The sequence below is a fragment of the Mycetomoellerius zeteki genome, unplaced genomic scaffold, assembly GCF_001594055.1.
Source record: "Mycetomoellerius zeteki isolate Tzet28-1 unplaced genomic scaffold, Tzet1.0 scaffold433, whole genome shotgun sequence".
Classification (NCBI taxonomy): Eukaryota; Metazoa; Arthropoda; class Insecta; order Hymenoptera; family Formicidae; genus Mycetomoellerius; species Mycetomoellerius zeteki.
Genome location: NW_017257428.1, coordinates 724,608 through 745,487, shown reverse-complemented (window position 1 = coordinate 745,487; position 20,880 = coordinate 724,608). Strand labels below are relative to the sequence as shown.

Here is a 20,880-nt window from a genome sequence, read left to right as displayed (position 1 = left end):
CCTAACGTGAGTCGCCACTGCTCCTATTAAATATATTATTTTTTACCAAAACGATAGTTAAATTGACTTTATATCGTGTCAATTTGACACTATATAGTATCAAATTGACACTATACATATAGTGTCAAATATAACCATTGTTTTAGTATAAAATAACGATATGATTGAGTAGGAGCAGTGGCGACTCACGTTAAGTTATATAAATTTGACACTATAGATTTAACAGTGTAAATATGTCAACATATACGTATAATTATGTTAAGACATTAATATCCATAATACACATAATGATATAGCAATGTTATCATCGTTAAAAGAATTTGTACATTATTAATATTCTCACACACACACATGTAATAAAATTTTCATTTTCACAAGATTAATGTACATTAACTTCAAAATTAAATTTAATAGAAATTGAATTTTGTAATAAATTAATAATTGAAATGATTCAAAATATTCTATTTATATTAATTAACTTTATGATGAAATATACGTGATATTGAAATAAACTGTAAGCTCTTTTTCAGATTAGAGGTAAAATGAGGAATAAGGATTGGATATAATAGAGCAATGTAATATTAAAATAATTTAATTGCACAGTTTGACAGATAGATTTTGACAAGCTTATGCATGTCTGCTGCCATTTGCTATCATAGCGGTGTTGTTCCTTTTTTAAAATTATAATATAACTCAGGGGATCCATGAACAAAAATGTACCACAACCAAACCATGGTTGAGTTCACGGATATTATTTACACTTACATAAATATCAGATTGATTTAAAAGTTTTGTCATCCTTCCATTAAACTCTATTTCTCTAATCAAAGATTGAAGAATGTTGAACTCTTTATATAAGAGAGAAAATTTAAGGAAAAATATTTTTAATTTTGTGAACTCTTTCTATTTCTCTCGATTGATAGAAATAAAACTATATAAAACTGTTTTAGTTTTTCGAAGTTTTAACTTTCTTTGATGACAAAGCTTTGATACCAATCCAATATTAATTTCTAATATTATATATCAGAAATATATTTGCAATTTATTATTTCTTTAAACAGATATCGACCGAAAAGGTCTACTTAAAAACGCCATAGATGAATTACGCTATCTAAAAAATATGGCGAACATGAAAAATTTCATTTAATTTCACGTGAATTCGTTACAATAAGTAGTAAAACGATGCGGTGGAGGTACGGAGGATAAAAACACCAGTACGCGAACTTTGTAGACATACATACGTTAATTGGACGGTGTTATACATGAACGAGTTTACCCAGAACAAAAAAAAAAGAATAAATATAAGTTGCGTGTACTTAGCCCACACTGCTGTGTCGGCAACATAAAACCCAGGGGTTTTTTAATTTAATTTATCTAAAATTACCACTGACAGGTTAACTCGTTTTTGCATAATTTTGCCCCGTGTAATTGGATAATCGCATTTAATGTTGAATTGTTCTAGAATTTCGCGTTGGATTATATCCCCCTGTATCGACCAACCAGAGACTTTATTTGTGAAGGGAAAAAAAGAGAGAAGTTTTACTCTCCCGTTCTTTACACGTCTGAAGTATGTCTCTTGCTAAATACTCTAAACACTTCTCTTTAAAATCACTGGCCGTTGTTGATCGATGTCATTTAATAAAAGAAGGCCGAACCCATAACTTAACGTTATAGCTTTCTACGAGTACATAAAAATTATTCTCACATTGAAAAATTGTTGTGACATAAAAACGTAACAATTAGAAAATTCTTTGCATTTTTCTAGAGCATTGCTACAGAATTCAACTTACTGAAATCTCTGATAATCTCTATTAGGGTCCGATCCTTCATAATACGCAATGTTCGAAGTTGCTTTATCGCTAGTGCGACGCATTTCATGCTTATTGTTCTTGACTATACATAGTAGACAATGATGGTATCGTCGATTTAAAGTCTAACTCATAACATTACGACATTGTAATGTTATTTATAAAATACCTACGGATAAATGAATGTTTGTCATATGATAACAAGTTAATTAATAAAAAGCTCCTTTTTAAATATTTCTTATTTTTTAATTTAAAAATAAATTTGTAAATAATATTATACAGAAGAAATAAAAGGATCAATATCTAATATTGAATTTGTAACCATAATTCGTGAAATCTATTTTAAGTATAGAATATATAAAACGAAATTATGTAGATTTGTTTCGTTATTGCATAAAAAAAAATCTTTTAAATTAATATTTTTACTATTAAAAATATTACTATAACTATATATATTATATAGTTATCGCGGTAATATACAAGAGAGTCCGCAAATAAACGACCAAACATTAGGAATTTATTCTATTTGTTCTGAAGACGAAAAAGTCATACGATTATGTGTCTTGTTTCTCTCTTTCTCCGAGTTAGATACTTGCTCCTACAGTTTTCGTCTGCGGTAGAATACAGCAAGAACGCTGAGAAAATTCATAGAAGTTTCATCTTAGAACGAACTTTGCGCTTCTTTTCGTTTTAAAGGGGTATGTCGCAAAAGGAACGCTTGATCGGTGCTTCATGAACTGTCAAATAACGGAATAGCCCGTCTCTCGAAGTTTGACCGCTTATTTCGGGTGCATCCTATTTTCTAGTCACGGCTTAGTACATTACGTCATCTGTCTTCGTGAAGCGCGATCCTTATGCGAATAAATAAGCGTCGCGAGGAATGATCGATTAATTTATCGTTGTCGCGATGCGATAACGGAGACTGAGGAAATACGACAAGAGCGATTAATTCACGACGCGATTCATCGTCGGCGTCGTGTGAGACCGAGTTTACTTTGAAAGTACAACAGAGTGGTCTCTCCGTATACGCGGGAATCCTAAATCGATGGGACTTAAGTTGGTAGTCGGTTACGTGTCGTTCGTGTCTATGAGAATCACGCGGGGTCACGCGACTGGGGCTGTGCTGGAAGCAGCTTCCTCATTGCTGTTCTCGATTGGCCTATGCGATAGATGGTACGCCCGCGCCTTCTCCTCCCAGAGTTTTTCACCAGCCAACACTCTGAAAGGCAGAAATTGAACATATATAAACCGAACAGTTATAATGCTTTCACTTCGGTTAGAATTCATAGTTGATGCTTTTACTCCTTCAGAAATCGGATATATTTACAAAATCCTTTAATATAAACATCGGGCGTTATTTTCGCTCTTGCAAAAATATTTTAACACCATATTAAAAAGCTATTTTAGATTATCCAAAGTAAACAATGATTAATCGATAAATACTATTTGATATGAATACTGATAAAAATCTGTAACACAAGATTCTCTTCACAATTTAAAATTAAGTTTAATTATTGAAAGAAATCTTTATTTAAGAATCTTTGATTAATTTAAAAGCTCGACCGTAATATCCATTTCGCTTTGTATTCCTGCAATATGTCAAAATAATTTCGTCCCATTTCGGTTTAATTCTGGTTCACGGTACACCGTTTGAATATACATCGCTCATGAGCAATACTATATGTAACAACTGTAACAGCCATGCAGCGTAACAAATGGGAACGTACCGTCTGGTGTTGTCGCTAACTAAACTGTCCGGTGCGCCATAAACGGGCGGATTCGCGTAAGGATCATAGCCGAGTACGGAGAGCATTGGTGCGATGTCTGCCATCTCTCTCACCACGTCCTCGGGAATGTTACCGACCCATTTGGTTAGCGCTGCCAGATTTACAGGCTTTATGATTTGGTCCGATGACCTCTCGACCCTGTCGTCAAACATGATTTTGATATTAATACGAAACGTGATTCTATATACACATTTATTAATTTCGTTATATTAATTTAGCAGAACGTCATTCTACTACATTGTATAAATATTACTTTAATGCTGATAATGTGAAAAATTAATTTATCGTATTATTGTTCTGATATTAATACGCGAAAATTATTTTGTTACACTGTTACATAATTTTCGCATTATTAATACGAAATGCATTATAACATTAATACATATTCAAGATTAACGACGTTATTTTCATGCATTATTTTAACGTGTATACATGCATTTCGCTCGAATTCGGTAACAACTGTTAAGTTTAAATGCGCTGCTATTTCCTCCACTCTTCTCGCTTACTTGCTCAGAGGCACTCCACCGGGTTTGTTAATGAATTCCTCGTGATGCATGACAGACTCGTTCCACGGTACGTCCAGATAGTTTAATATCTTCTTCATCCATTGGCGCGGGTGTAACACCAGCTGCTCGTAAGGGACCATCAGACATCTCTCAGGCCCCAGTTCCTTGCATTGACCGTACATTACAGAAATTGCGTGATTCCACCTGATGAGAGACTGCCGATATGACGTTAAATCAAATCCCGTTATGGTGACCTATGAAAAGAAGGCGCTGAGAGAATCGTATTGAACTATTTTATATGTATATATATATATATTATATATATAGATGTACAAGAAAAATAATTCTATAATTTAAAAAATGTGTATTTAAAATGTGAAGGAACACACGTAACGAAATGCGGGATGCTATTATAATGATTTGCAATATTAAAAATGAGAAAAAAACGCAAAAAGCAATTAATAGAAAAAAGTTTCTTAGTTACAAAACTTAATCAGTAATTTTATTTAAAGCTTATTTCGACAGAAGAATGACATAACTGTCGAACAACCAAACATATTTTTGGAGAATAACGTAACGTTGTTACGTAAAGCTTTTTTTTACCTTCCTGGATATGATGGAATGCACCGTCGCGCGTCCGTCGCGCACCATGAATATAAATTTTGCGTTCGGGAAGAGCTCGAGGATGTACGAGCCCATCTTCAGGGTGAGTGGATCCTTGTTGCACAACCTCGGCGCGGGCTCAGCGTGTCGTGCTATTATTTCTAAGCAGAATGCCGCTATCGCACTGTCTATCACCTAAAGAAAAATAGCACATTCTCGATATTTCAAGCCGCGAATAATACTCCTTCTTTCCGTTGTAAAACACATCTCTCAGTTTCGTATTTCCGCAAGTTTCATATGCGTAAATTTTAATTTTAATTATTCATGAGAGATGAAGAGTTTGGAGAAGTTACTATGAGCCTCTTACATTAGCCTCGAACTAACACGACCAACTTACGATTTACATGAACAGCAAACTTTATAATTTCACGTCGCGATGATATAATTATCCAAACTACGCATGCAAATTTTTAAATCCTTATTTAGTTTTAGGAGAGAGGGATGCACATTTATTAAATATCGAGGTAAACATCCGAATAAATATGCTGTGTTGCAGCGAGAAGTTTTACGGAGTACTCCTTGGACTTTTTTAAGATCGCGCAAGAGAAATGTACCACTCTCGATAAAATAGGACAAACGCTGAAAACTTTTTCCTGCTGCAAATTTTTTCGTTGGACGATACTTAAATTATTCAGATCTGTCTCAGTGCTGAAATATACCCTTTTGCGCGCTTTTCAGAACGCAGGTTTACCTCTTTCGAGATCCCCGCTTCAGTGAGCCGTACGTTTTCCTTCTCGGACTTGGACCAGTGCATCTTCATCTGGAGAATCCTTGGTATAACCCTGGTCTCTTGTCCGCATCTTGAACAAAATCCATAAAGATATTTGGTCGAATATAATCCCCATTTGAAGGTCATTTTAGATCCATAATTCGTATCAGAGATTTCAGAATTTAATTTTATATGTTGTGTGTTTTAATATATGTGTATATTTTAATATCATTATTATATATGTTAAAAATATATATTATCTTGGCGATAACAAATTTTATTTTTCAACACAAACGATGCTTTTATATCATATAGATATAAATTTATTTGATCTTTTTTGCGTTGGGAGATGAATATTTATATAAATATACATATACCATATATCTATAAATATTCTGTTGTTCTAAAAATAAATAAATATATCAGCTACAGAAAATTAAATTGAAACCAATACAAGTTTACAAATGCCCACGTCTGTACGACGTGAATACAATTATCCTTTTCATGCACTTTTAACGCTTTATGCTCTAATTGAATTTAATTAATGTGTATTTATTTATTTATTCCAACAAATTTATCATTTATCATTTTAAATGATGATTGCGACTTACCTCACGTCAGGGTGCGCGTCTAGCATGGCACGCATTAGGGTTGTACCTGATCGTGGTACACCACCAATGAAAATGAGTGGCATGTAACGGTCGTACGTGTACGTCTTGCGATCAAACGGTCCGATCACGTATTTCTGTTAAGCAAATTATAATATAACAATCAAAAACTGTAAAAATATTAATGAATCTAAAAGCTTTTTAAATCTGCTTTAGACGATCTATAGAATTTGTGTCAGAATTCAAGATACAATTTTATTCATAATTTTATATGTAGTATAATACGACAGATATTGAAGAATCAAAACGCGCGCATGTAATATACATATTAAAATACAAGTATACATCAAAATACACATGACAAAAAAATTATAAATAAAAATTCCTGTGTGAACCGAAGCGAAGTATAGATCGTCTAAAGCAAACTTTAAAGCTATAGTCAATTTTGTTCTTTGTCGTTCGAAAAAGGCCACTGAAAAGTGGTTTAGTATACTAAAAATTCGTCTGCTAACCTTTTTAATGCTTTGAACTTTTAACGTCAAATATTTCAGCAACCGTATATATGTCTGATTAAAATTGTGTTTACGTGAATTTTGGATTTCAAATTAAATGAAAAATAAAATTCTGTCATTTATTTACTGTAATTCACAAAAAATACCATATACTTTTTATCATCTTTAATTTAAAAAATTATGACTTTGCTCATATATTCCTGTACTAAAAAAAGTTATACGTCTACTCAGTTTTGCCAGCAACGCATATCGTTATTTCGTTGGATAACTGATACAAGTACAAGTACTTAAAAAATACTTTTTACCGAGTTACGCTCATAAGTAAGTGGGATATAAACTCTTACTCGTCGTTCGTTCCGGTATTTTACTACCGGTAACTACCTTAACGCAATTAAAGTAAGTCTACAAGAAAATTAATAAAAGCGCCTGCAAGTCGCGTCGGCGGAAGTAGATCGGGAAAGACGCGGAATTGGCTCGGAAGTTAGACTCGTCGTCGGTGTATCGACTTCGTCGGTAGGAGCAAGTTCGTCGAACTATTCTTCAGGAACGTCGGACATCCCTTTCTCTACGCTCGGTAGCGGTAGTTTGGCGTTGATTAAGGCCAAGATGAAGCTTCAGGAGTTGCAGCTGCCCGCCCGCTAATACGTGGCCTGACAGTTTAAGTTCGTAGACACATTTCTTTTCCTTCTAATCTGACAGTAACGGAAGTGCGACAAGGTACGTAACGCGACGAGATAATTTTTCATTTCTTCGTAATGTATACACGTTTGCAATAATGTAAGCCATTTGTTCAATAATTTATCATTTAACTCTTTCACACACATTATATATATATTTTTTTTAAAGGAATAAGTTACATCAATTATAACATTCGAAAATTTTTAAAACAAACCACTTTAAAATAAGAAATCAAATGTTCTATTTGACTTTAATGATATTTAGATGTGTGATTTTTTTTAAGTATGTGGAATATATATGTTCCAATTCAAAAAGTTAGTAAAGTATCTCTGCGTCGCATTGAAAAAGTTGAGAGATATTTTAAGATAGTTGAGAATCAACAACAAAGTTTCTGGTTACGAAATTTTTAGGAAAAAACTTACGACAAAAATTATGAGAACGTCGAAAGACGAACTGAGTGAATTTATTGAGTTGAGAAAAGTTTCCGACCGATATTTCAATTGTTATTTCAATTGAAAGATTGTATTTCTAAGAGCGAAGAAACATCGCCAGAATAAATGTATAAAGCGCACGACAGAGGAGATTCGACTTGGAAGAAGAGAAGAGATAATATTTAATTTAAACGCAAAGTATATTCGAATTTAAATGAGTTCCTTTCACGAATCTCATTGCCGGGCCACGTATCGTTCGATTGGTAAACTCATTCAGATTCAATATTTGCGCAAAACAGAGCTTTTAACAACTGGACACAATTAATACTTTGACAGCCATTAATTGCCGATTAATAATGTAGGGACACTGCCGCGCAAGCCGCGATAATACACCACGCTCGTATTATATTATCGTTATTATTATTCCGATTATTATTGTTATTATCGCACTGGGACGAAGAAGACCAAGGGAGAGAAAATAAAATAAAGCTGTTATAAAGGGGCCAATTAAAATTCCTCGCTTAAATAGAGAGGATAGAAGATGCCTTTCTTGGTGGAAATCTCCTTATGATGGGAAGATTTGAAACGAGTATATACCCATTTTAAATGGGTATATACTCTTCTAAAATTGGCATATACCCATGGGTCATGGGCATTTTTGGAACCACCTATGAGGAGATTTCCACTAGGGTTTTTAACATGTTTAATGTTTTCCCAAATTCATCCCTTTCATTTAATCGAGAAGGAATTTGCCCTCTTTATCTCGTGTTGAGTAATCGGAAAAGTAGTATGATTTTTACCAAATGGAGGATTATACTAGATTGGTTGAAGTGCCTGGTTCTTACCTCCTTGCTGACCATCATGGCCGTGGGCATGTACCTGGTGGAGCCGCAAATAATGCCCAGCTGATAAAGAGCGAAGATGAGGAGGAGGCCCACCAGACAGGCGATGGGCCCCTTTCGGCCGCTGCGGCTCGACAGAAACATATCGCCCGTCGTGCTAAAAACCCACCTCTCACCAGGTGCTCCGTGAACAGTTTACTACCTCATTGTATCTGCAACAAATACAATTCCTCTTAATTCTTTCTTTTAATTTCTTTTTTCAGAAGATGGACTTTTCTCAGATATCTAAAGTATTAGAAATTATAATTTCCATTGAGGGCAAGATTAAAAATATCATTCTCATTAGTTCTCGATAATCTTAAAGAAAGTAATCTAGTTATAGACTTAATTCCCAATCGGACCGTAATGAGTTAATCTCTACGAGTTTTTCATAGAAACTTTAAGCGATACTTATAAAGTGGTGATCTTTATTAAATGTAAAATTACTCATTTATTTCCTTACGTCATTCATTTCTACATATTTCTAGGACTTAGTCTAAACTGGGACCGAAAATGAATTCTTCAAAAAATTCACGCAAACAGATCGCGAAGAACGATTGTCTCCATTGTCTCCTTTTCGAAATCGAAGATTCCGGATCAAATCATGATACGATAAATGAAATAGCGTGAAGAAATCTTGGTTAATTTTCGAAATTCACTGATCGTTTCGACATCTCACATCTCGACGTGAAACATACGCACGCAACTCGTTTTACCGTGGCTTTTCTATCCACGTTTTCTTTCTCCCGAGCCACTTTCCCGACTCCCATGAATCTTACCCGGTTCTTCTGGACATGTGCCGTCGATATTGTTTTCGCGCTCGGTACCTTGAGCTCCGTATTTGTCTAACACGTCGAATTGTCGTAAAATTGATATCCGTGCAGCACCGTACGGCGTAAGAGAAAAAGAAAGAGAGAGAGAGAGAGAGAATCAATAATGGAGTCGATGTTTACGACGTCTGACTGCTAGCATTCACAAAATATTGGTCGCCTTTCGTTCGCTCGTGGTATTTCAATGATATTATATATCCTTAAAATACACGCCCAGCCGTGCTATTATACTATTATGCTAATGGATCAATGTAAAGAGTCCGGACAGAGGAGCGATGTATAATGAACTCTAAGCTTGAAAAGGAACTTTAGGGAGCATCGACAAACGAGAAAGCGAAGTGAAATATTCTGTACGGATTGGCAACTCTGTCAGGGTTCATTGATTCACGGTAAGCCTATGACTTTTTGAAGAATTAGGACTATAAGCACCGAAGTATGTTTAAATTTTTATCAATACTCTTATTTTTCAATAAAAAAAATAAAACAAAAAAAATTGCGATTTTCTTTTAATATTTTCACGAAAGGAATAACCTCTATTATTGTGTACAGACTATCCAGTACAATTTGAACGACATTTAAACGAAGATGAATTAAAGTATGCGCCGTATACAAAGAGACCTGCAATTTATTGCTTTGTCAGAAAAGTGTCGAGAGAACACCGGATCAAGTTCCTTTTTTTTGGACTCCTTTTATTTTTATAATCACGATGGGTTTGTAATCGTACGCTATTCGTCTTTGATGTGTAAGTTTAATGAAAATTCGACGTGCCTTAGAGTAACGTGGCTATTTTAATCGATACCCCATTATAACCGACGTCGTTACTTGACTAGCAGGCTAACGAAAACGAATCAATCGTAGCACAAAAGGTGGACCTCACTTGAGTTTCTAGTTATTGATTTGACCCGGATCGTTCGATTCGAATCCATAGCAAAAATTCTTTCCTAATATTGCGCAACATGTATAGTAATAAAATCAAAACTATTATGATGATGTCAATTATGATGTCTATTATGATGATGAAAATTTCAGAATTTTTTTATTGTAAAAATTATCCTCGAAATTATCGATAATAAAAAATATTTGTGCAAATGTTTGGAAAAATATATTTATCAGTATTTATTAATTTATTTAGTTTAAAAAAAGGCTGTATATAAATTTATGGTAAAATAAAATCAATACACGTACGCGTATTCCTTTCATGTCCTTAATTAAAAAATGAATTAATTTCTTAATAAAAAAATCATTAACGAGTATGCCAAAAATAATCAAAAGACAAATAATTAATTATGCTTAATGACAATAATTCATATAACTCACCAATAATAACATGAAATCTCGTTAAAAATTATGGTGACAAAATTTTTGCAAAATTCTGTCTCAATTTAAAAAAAAAGTCAGATAGAATTATTCCACATATATTTTAGAGTTTCGATTTCGCCTAACAGTAACTTGCAATTTGACATGCAACAGCAGGGAAAAATGGCGATTTTTGTTTTACAGCGTGGCTGCGAATTCAACCGAAAGTTGATGTCCATCAAATATTTGGCTTCCACCTTTCGCGTGTATAATCGTGAACGGGCCGTTTCTCCATCAAGCTCATCCACCACGTTGAACACTCGCTCGCTCGCAATTTAAACTTTAATCGCGAAAGCTGTGGAACAATAGCAGCCGCGATACAGGGTTGCGGACAAAAGATATGCATTATAGACTGGCTTCAGAAAAAAAGTAGAGAATCTCCCAATTCATTCGAAGCTGCAGCAACTACAATATCAATTAAACGCTCGAAATGCAACATTCTGGAATCACGTAAAAGGAAAAGGATGAAAATGGAATGAGAAGAAAGAGAAGTTCAACTAGAAATCAGTCAAACTTCTCATAATATTCGGTGGCACGTAATAATTAATGTGATCTTTTAAAATTATGTTGATGCTGGAACATCCACGATTTATTGGTATTCATCGACATGTGATGCATGTAATAATAATTGTAATTATAATAACAATAACAACAAGGATAATAATAATAATAAACAACAATAATAATGGATTTCGCAATTTCATTGCTCGTGCGTTCTAACTGTGTCTCGTTGTATTTGTTGCAACGTTTATTTCAAATTCAGCCGAGAGCTTTTATATCACGTCGCCAAATATCCGTAGGTTATTCTGTGTTTTACTCGCGTTCTTTAAATATTTCATGTCAATTACTCGATTTCCTGGTTATCTGTTTGAAAGCAGAAAAACAATTCACATTACGAAATAAATTTTCGTAAAGGTTCGCGTTTTTAATGCGGCAATTTAATTCTCAATTCAATAGAGATTCGCTCAATTTTATTCGTATCGTTCATTATCACATAGATGAGACTTCACTTAGGTGAGTCCAGTCGTTGTAGTTTATCGAGATTCTCCTTTGTTCCTCGCTATCGCTATCGAAAGTCGATCGACACGGCACGAATTCTAGCAGGAACTTCGTAACTGCACGTCGGGAACAGAAAGCAGCGGTCAAGCTTACTTAGCTCGACAGTGGCCATTCTTTTCCGCTTTTTCCCCGCGACAAAAATTCTTTTATTACGCTGCTTCTGAAAAGTGTCAACCCATTAAAGCGGCATTACATCGACAACGTCGGCGAAAAAACGAAAATCGGCAGCTTTTTTTTGTAGCAGACACTTCAGCACGTTTCGCATACAGTAAAATATCAAAGATTCATATTCAAAATATTACGAATAAAAGTAATCCATCAAACTTTCGAATAAAAATCAATCACAAATTCGCAAAAAAATACGTCCGTAAAATGTTATTCTGTGACTTCATTTACTAATGTACGTATATCCTAATTTTAAGTTTATATAATATTCTTTTTTTATTTTAGATTATCTAGATTTATTCTCTAAAGTAATGAGACATATTAATATAATCAGTTATAAGAAAATCATAATAACTATAAGTCATATATTTATATGTGTAAATATAGCATCAATTTAATTTATTTAATATTCAAATATATAATTTTGAGAATTAAAAAAATCTTTTATTAACGTTTTAACGAGGACGACAGCTGCGGCTTAGAAACTCACCGAACGGCAATAAATCGCTCAGTTTACATACTGAAACGTATTCTCTGATTCGCCAATTTTTAACGAGGAAACTGCCGGGATCAGCGGTCGGAAACCGAGCACCGGAAACCGTGAATCCGGAAGCGCAAATGCAACATCGGGTCGCGCGTGAGCTTGCACGCTAATTGAAAGCCCACGTTCGTACTCGCGCTCGCGTGCGACCTAAACCGCATCGAGTTAAAAGTTAAATAAATGTCGAATTTAATTTGACCAAAGCTGCTGTACACAGTGTCGGAAAATTTGCGGAAAGTGGGCGCACTTCCTACGAACTTTCTGGAATTGAGTTTTGTTTGCAAAGATAATAACATCGAAAACGTTCGCTAACAGATTTTAATTTTTATCTACCTTTTGCGAAAGAAGGAAAATAAGTAAAAAATTTAAATATTTTTTAGCGCTTATGAAATTTATCATCTAAAGTAATAAAAGGAAGAAAAAATGAATAAAATAATTATTTGTTTGATCTTTTTCGGATCTTCTTTGACAGTTTCTGATGTATATACGTGGATTTCTGACCTCGAAGCAATTTCGATTGTCTCCTCGAAAATAAATTCCTCGCAAAATTCCCCACTCCTTCTTCTCTTGCAGGAGTGAACTCGCACCGCGAGTTTTCTTCTTCGAAGGATTCGGTTACGGCGTTCTGGATGTTATCGATCGTCTCAAAATAATGTCCTTTCGGGTGATTCCTCGGTCTGCCGAGGAGGAAAGAAGTTACTGTTTGGCGGCGAAGGCGAGTACGCTGGGAGCACTGAAGTGTTTTTGGAGTAGCAGAAAACTCTCGAGTAGAGAGAGGATGCATTGTTCCGATGCAAAACGTCGATGTGACAACCGACGCGCGATGTTCTTTTCAATCCTATTCTCTTGTCAAGGATCAATATTTTTTTATGAACGTTCAAGCGAACGTCATTTTGGCTAGGTCAACGATAAGGCACTGCAAACCGCCGAAGAATATCACGGAAAAAGATTTCAGGCACCGTATAACAGTAAAAAAACATCATGTATTAAATAACAATCTTTCCGTTATATTATTTTAATCATATAAACCGAAAAAATTGTGTATATTATATGATTTTTTATTATCTTTACATTATTGATTTTTCGCGAGAACTCGATTAAATACGTCGACGAATAAATTTTAATTATAGCGTCTACGCGAAGGTATTCGCGAAATTTCAAAACTCAACCCTGGATTTGCGTTCGCGTAACGCGTTTTGTAACCCTTTTAATTCCACTTCGGCGCGTTACATTTTGGTCGGGATGGGCTAGCCCTCGAGCGAGATTTAATCGTTCGATTTATCGTTTCACAGCGAGAAATAATTCGGATTTGTCGGACCATCGGGAAGGGAGTGGCATCAGCATCGACCGTGTGAATATCCAACGCGGACGAATATCGCGAAAATGAAATTCCGGCTCGCTTTTATTGCCCATGTCATTTGATTGCACCGATCTCATCGGCCGGCCGGTTTATTATTGACAGTACAAATTTTCGCGAAAGTTAACTGTTTGCCACGAAACTCGTCCGACATCGTTCGATATTGGATATTGTCATGGAGGATGAAACGGGATGCCACCAGGTTAAGTAGGTCAAATGTGGGGGGTATCGTCCATACTTTAACGATCATACCTACTTAATTGCGTATGAAATATCATCTGTTAACTTTTATCCTTTTATCTGTGGCATGCAAAATGCGTTTATTCCAATTTTATCAATAAACAATATAGGTGTGTGTGTGTGTGTGTGTGTGTGTTTTGTGTGTGTGTGTGTTGTGTGTGTGTGTGTGTGTGTGTGTGTGTGTGTGTGTGTGTGTGTGTGTGTCGTGAGTAACCGGATTAACGATTATCACAGCAAAGTTCACTCTGGACAATCTATAATTCGCGACAGAACACAGAACGGAATTTCATTTATGATTTTATGTGCCGTGCATTATGATTTGTGCGTGCGCAAACTTTGATATATGCGTTCTATATACGTTTGCATTTTGATTCTGCAAAGGCTTTCTGTTTTATACGGTGTGCACACACATAAAATTGTAAATAAAATTTTGTCACGAGTTATAAATAATCTGAAATTAGTGTACCAATTTTTAAAGTAAGAAAAACAAGAACGTTAGATTTTTTTAGTAATTTTAGTGATAGCAATTTTGATAGCAATGCTTTTCGTCGGAATTATTATCGGTGCTATACTATGAAATAATATGATAATGTATGCTTAATGTGCTCAATAATGTATGATAATTTATTAACTATCTTAATTAATAAATCATGCTGATTTGATTACTGATACGTGATTGATCGTGATTTGATAACCGTTAATTCAATATTAAATCAAATTATGTTTTACCCGTTCGTGTGCGTAACTACCAGCAATTTTTCTCATCTGTAACGTATCATAATTCAAGACGACTACCCTTATACATATTGGAGAATTATTATCCGCTGGGATATCCTGAGACGGCGCCCAAATGAAGTTAAGCCACGCGATCTCACCGCAAACGTAACCGATCGATTCTCCTCGCATCGGAACGGAAGATCGAGTCTTGTAGTTTCATAGTGTCAGTCCAGAACCATTTTAGACGATCCATTATTCCCGACAGAATTCGTGATGAAACTTTACGTATAAGGTGTCCCAGAACCATTAAGAGCATACAACCCGAATTTACGGTGGATAATAATGAATTTATATGAATTATCAAATTTGCGATGTAACTAAAAAATAGCGGATGCAATTTTCGATATTAAAAATTCTAGGAGATATTTATCTATCCAAAACTTCTACTTTTGTAATAATTTAATTTTGTACAATTTAACGATAATTTCAAATATATATATATATACACATATATAGTATATATAATTAAAATAAAATATATATAAAAAGTTTAAATACAGATCTGAGGATATCGTTACAGCGACGGAAGAAAGTAGCTCTTATTTAGACAAGATCTTATTTAATTTCTACAAGTTTAGTAAATACGCTGTAGAGATGATCAAATCGTGTTATACGAAAGCTGTCCAATTCAGTTTGTCGGTCACGTACCAAAAATAGATTTTTTATAACGAACCCGTCGTTTGTATGGTGATCGTTCTCAATTTATATCGAATACCCGCGGGCAATGGTTCGTAACGAATTTTTAAACGGCTTTTTAAATAACCTACGTACATTACATTTTGCCATGTTTCGTCCCATTACTCCAACTCAGAACATAATTTATCTGCAAACGTCACAGCGTCAGGTAGTCGTATTCTTGGAGCAATATTGACAACTAGATAAAATTGTGGTGTGTATGTGTGTGTGTTTGCGCGTGCGCTGAATTATATTATACGTATCTATTAAATAATTGTGATTATCTTGTAAAGATTAAATTAATTAGTTTTGAGATTAATGTTTCGTCAAAGTCCTGCAAATTAAAAAGCAGATGATGTTCCACTAATTATTTGCGGTTGCAAAGTTTAATCCACGGAAATCGCTTGCTTTCACATCTTCAATGGCTTATAACTCGGAAACTATCGGTTTCTCGATGTCCTCACTGATAAAAACCAACATTTCGCAAGAAATAACCATTATCTATCCATTATCTATCCAAACCATTATCTATCTCTAGCGTTAGGACACTTTGAATTTTCATTAAAAGAAAATCTTTACTGCAATAGATTAAGACAAGCATTAAATAACGGAAAGAAGAAAGAAAGTTGCAAAGAAACTGTTTTCAATTTTGAGCTGATTACAGAATTCCGTATCTCCGCTTAAAGTTCGCGATAAGGAAAACAGGAAGCATCTAATGTAATTTCCGGCAGAATGTAACATTTGCGCAACATTCTAAGAAAATCGATAATTCTCAGAAATATCTATCGAGAAATATCGCTCCTATCGTGCTTTTCGACGCTTCAGGATATTAGAAACGTGCGTGGATTGCAACGAAAGCCGGAAATGGCCAGCAGGCTTTCGATACTTGGATCGAGAATGCTCCGAAACCGAGAAGCAACTATTGAGAAGGAGGGGAAATAGATTTAATCCCCTTGCATCTCTAGCTGCAGGCTCTTGCAGACTCCATCTGAAACTGTAACTTCCCAAGCTTGTAAGAGCTTGGGCAGTTCGATGAATAAACATTTACATAACATCGGATGTTATCATATCTCGTGGTGTTTATCAAATAATTATCCTTACTTGATTATTACTACTAATCATCGCAAATAATAGAAATAAATAAATAATAGTAATAATAGTAAATGATAAAAGAAGGCAAAGTCAAGAAATATCTTACGATCTATGAAAAAATTGTTATATCAAATTAAAAAATAAAACCCAAGTAGTACTAATTTTATTAATTTATAAGTATATATAATAAAATTTAACAATAACTGATACACTGTTAAAAATGTCATGAAATTTCATGAACTTTTAATATATAATGGTAAATGATATTTAAATCACTCGTAACTGAAACGATATTTAACCTATATGTTAATGAAATTAAATTCAAGTAAATTAAAATATATAAGTGTATTGAAATTTAATATACTTTTAATATACGGAGACAAATAATATTTCAACTCACTGTAAATTAAGTAAACTTTAATGTACATGTTCATTAAATTTTGGCGCTTTCCGTGGCGATTGTGCGAAACAAACCCATCAATTGTTTTTACTGATTTCTAGACTATTCTGGACACCCGCTTGTATCGAGATTATGATTGCCGTGGAAAGTACTATGTTTATTAGTGCATATTGTGAATATAAGAATGTAAGTACATCAATGTAAGTTAATGTTAATTCTATAATGAGTCGGTAGTCGGTCTTACCGATGAATCGCGGTGAAGTTGGTTAACAGTCGACTTGTACGACTAACAATAAGATTATAACCGATTTTCTTAAGTCTGGCCAAATTCGACTTATTCCTTCCCATTAGTCGAGTTAAACTTGCTGTATAATTAACAGCTTGTAGATGGGAAAAATCATAGTCACCTATTTAGGTTAAGGCTGGTTAAGACTTGAGATTTCTTACTACTCTTTGTAGAATTATACTTCCGTTGATGAATTCACATTCTTATATTCTTATATGTATATGAAAGTATTATACATGCTTGTAATTTGCAGTGATTTTTAACTGACGCTGCGATATGCGTAAAATATATATACATAAATATATACACATACACACACACACACACACACACACACATCTATCCCATGTAAAAGTAATGAACATGTATATTAAATTCAATAAAAGTATATACATTAAAAGTAACACATATGTTAATGAAATTTAAGACATCAAATAAATATTCATATACAACATTCATTATTTTTCATTGACGGGCTTGAATCAAGCTTCCTTTACATGTTAATTAAAAGTTATTAAGAAATTTCTAACAATGTATCTTTGTATTCTCATTGAAGATCTTTCTATTTCAATCCAAGTGGTAGTAACTGTATATATCATTTGTACAAATCTTATTGTTAAATAAGATTTGTACTTTCTCAATCGATGAAACTTCAAGCTTTCTACTGTGTCATTAATTTTCAAAATCCTTCTTTTCGCAAAAGTTCAATCTCTTCAGATTGTGACAGATTTTTAAAATGGAGATGCGATATGTCGAGACAACTTCACGAAAATATACTTGTTGACAAATTGATTTGTATTTTGTCCAGTGTTCCCGTGGGAAACGATGATTTCGCATTTCACGATCGTCTTTTACCGGTGCATCGACCAGAGAGTGCACGCGCTATTCTTTCGAACGCGTTGACTTTTTATGTCTTTTTGCTTTCGCTTTTGTCGACTTATCGAGCACGAGATGTAACCTACATTCGACGAGAAGCGAGCGATAAAATACATAGTGCGTATTGCATCTCCATAACGTCGAGAGACGCGGAAGAGAAATGAGAAAGAAGGCTGCATAAGGCGATACGTCCGATATTTTTATCGCATTTAATATATTCCTGATCTGCGATACGTTAACCAGGTGAATGCCTGTCGTCGGAACAGTTTCCACTTTTTACTAGTTTTTACGATTGAAACGAGGAAATTTAATTTACATATACCATCGGGAAAGAAGAATGATGGAGTTTCGTACAAAGTACAAATATTCGACAAATCATTAAAGCTTCCATTTCTTAAGGTTTTGTTTTTTTTTTCTTTAAAACTGAGACGATTAAAGATGTAACGATTGTGCGAATTTTTTTTTTTAAATTTTATTCAATAAATGGATTAATTCTGTAACCAGAGTGACGAACTTTGTCGTATCTAAAATTCAAATTAAAAACTTGTGCATCGGCTACTATCGACATCCTATCGTATATCCACGCGGGATCATATATCCATACGAAGATAGGTCGATATTTTCCGCACGACCTTTCGGCCCGGAAAACAGTCAAAAATATATAAAAACGAACTCAAATCCCTGCCGGAGAATAGAGAGCAAAAGAATGGGCACGAGTTGGGAAGCCGCGTTCCCAAGCTTTGCCGGAGCACTCAATTTTTCAATACCGCGAGCGAGAAATATGCGCTTCTCCCATTCGCGTATTTATATTTGCATCGTCCCTTTTTCGTTGAACGTTTTTATACGCGAGACTGTCCCTCCATCGGGGAATATAGTAAACAGAACATCATCGAAAAGAGGGTGCAGTAATTAGAGACCAGTTCGCATTCAAAGTTAACTGCGTTCGAAACAAGAGCGCTTTTGTAAAATCAACTTTAAAAATAAGAAGAAACCGTAAAGCTGACAGAAACGAAAAATATGCACGTAATATCCTTTGCTTTTCTTTTCAAACCGACTTTCCATATCTGCCCCCTCGGAATAAAATAACAAGAATAATAAATATTACGATAATGGAACATTTCGTTAATTATCACGATTATTTCAATTTAAAATAATCCGAATGTATGTAACAGCTACATTTTTAACTTTGAATTCGATTAAACGATACAATTTATTTGAGATATTTTAAAGAAATCTGTAACTAATCTTTTCGCCAAGGAAAAAGGATTTAAATAATCTGTAAAAAAGCCACCGGTATATGTATTATAACAATACTGATTCCGGTTGTATTTAACGTTTAACGCAAACGACATTATAATGATTATGTAATAACGACGTGATTCCTTTTCTGAGTTCGTAGCGAAAGAAATGGAAAATCGATACTATCGCGAAACAGCCAGGAACCTCTCGCCATTTGTGAACGGGAAAGCGAGGAAAAGGAAAATCGGCTGCATGCGGCTGATAATATTCAGATACTTTACGTCGTTTCTTCTTGTCGACTTCAGTCGAAATGTATATCGTACTGCAAAAATGAAATAAATCCTCTTCCTTTAACTTCTAGTTTTTAAAATATTTTTTTGTAAAAAATTAATAAACATAAGCAGTACTAATTAGAGATTATATGATCTTTTAGACTTTCAACTGCGTTTCTATTATTCGTCGGAGCTTACGTTATAAAAGTGAATTCATTAATTAACGATCTGACCGTGAACAGACAGATATTATATTCACATTGTGCAATTCGCAGGCTTCTACATATTTATAATTAAGTTATCTCTTCGAGACTAACGTTTCGGTTTAAGACACTCCTATATTCGAGCGAGTTATAACTCACATAAGTATACGATATATCCGGTTGGATTTCTGTGATGCCAATTTATAGGACATAGGGATTTTCATGCGGGAGATAGCATTATCACATCACCACGATTTTTTCGCTAAAGGAAAAATTATTTATAAAAAATCGTAGTTTGAAAGGACATTCAATCCGGAGTTTGAAGGGACATTCAGTGATTTGAGGACAACTCACACGTTGTGGCTTTTTGCTCACAGTTAACTGAACTACTTTTGAACCTGTGTGCAATCCTATTATGACTATCGATTGGATTTTTGTTGAGGAAAAAATTGCTTTCGAACGCATAGGATCTGCGGCTGTTAAAGCGTCGACAATATCCTAGAATTGCTGAATGTTGTTTCTCGTTTAACACCTAGAGAGAGAAATTCGGAGGTTGAGAGAAGATACGGAAATGCACCGTAACGCGAAATCCTTTAATCGCTTTTTTCTTCTATGCGCATTTGCGCGTAATCGAGCGTGAATTAAACGTGAAGAGTTTGGTGCTATACTCGCACTATATATATTCGTTCGTTTTTAACGAAAAGTATTTTCGACGCAGTGTAGTGGTTTAGTTGATCGCATTTTCAATTGTAAAAAGAGAGGAAGAGAGAAACAGAACGAAAGGTGCATCGATACTCTAAAAGGGCTTAAGTATTCGCTGCATTTTAATTGTGTCGGACTATCGAACGCATTCTGTTTCGTTATTTTTATTTCGTGAAAGAGTTTGAAAGACTCAACAAACAGAAACATATTTGAAAGGAATATACGAC

At 34.4% G+C, this 20,880-nt stretch overlaps 1 protein-coding gene across 4 annotated transcripts in view; it reads right to left on the bottom strand.

Moving 5' to 3' along the window:
- Positions 1-2,280: 2,280 nt before the first annotated feature.
- Positions 2,281-20,880, bottom strand: part of Tpst (tyrosylprotein sulfotransferase) — a 77,347-nt gene continuing 58,747 nt past the window's right edge. For all 4 annotated transcript variants that reach the window (XM_018454324.1, XM_018454325.1, XM_018454326.1 and 1 more), the window contains 7 exons: positions 8,548-8,756; positions 6,085-6,218; positions 5,456-5,564; positions 4,705-4,899; positions 4,102-4,355; positions 3,536-3,733; positions 2,281-3,027 (listed from right to left, as the gene is read on the bottom strand). In XM_018454324.1, the coding sequence (XP_018309826.1) occupies positions 2,913-3,027; positions 3,536-3,733; positions 4,102-4,355; positions 4,705-4,899; positions 5,456-5,564; positions 6,085-6,218; positions 8,548-8,688 (1,146 nt within the window). In that variant the 5' untranslated portion in view covers positions 8,689-8,756 and the 3' untranslated portion in view covers positions 2,281-2,912. The remainder of the gene's footprint in view (positions 3,028-3,535; positions 3,734-4,101; positions 4,356-4,704; positions 4,900-5,455; positions 5,565-6,084; positions 6,219-8,547; positions 8,757-20,880) is intronic.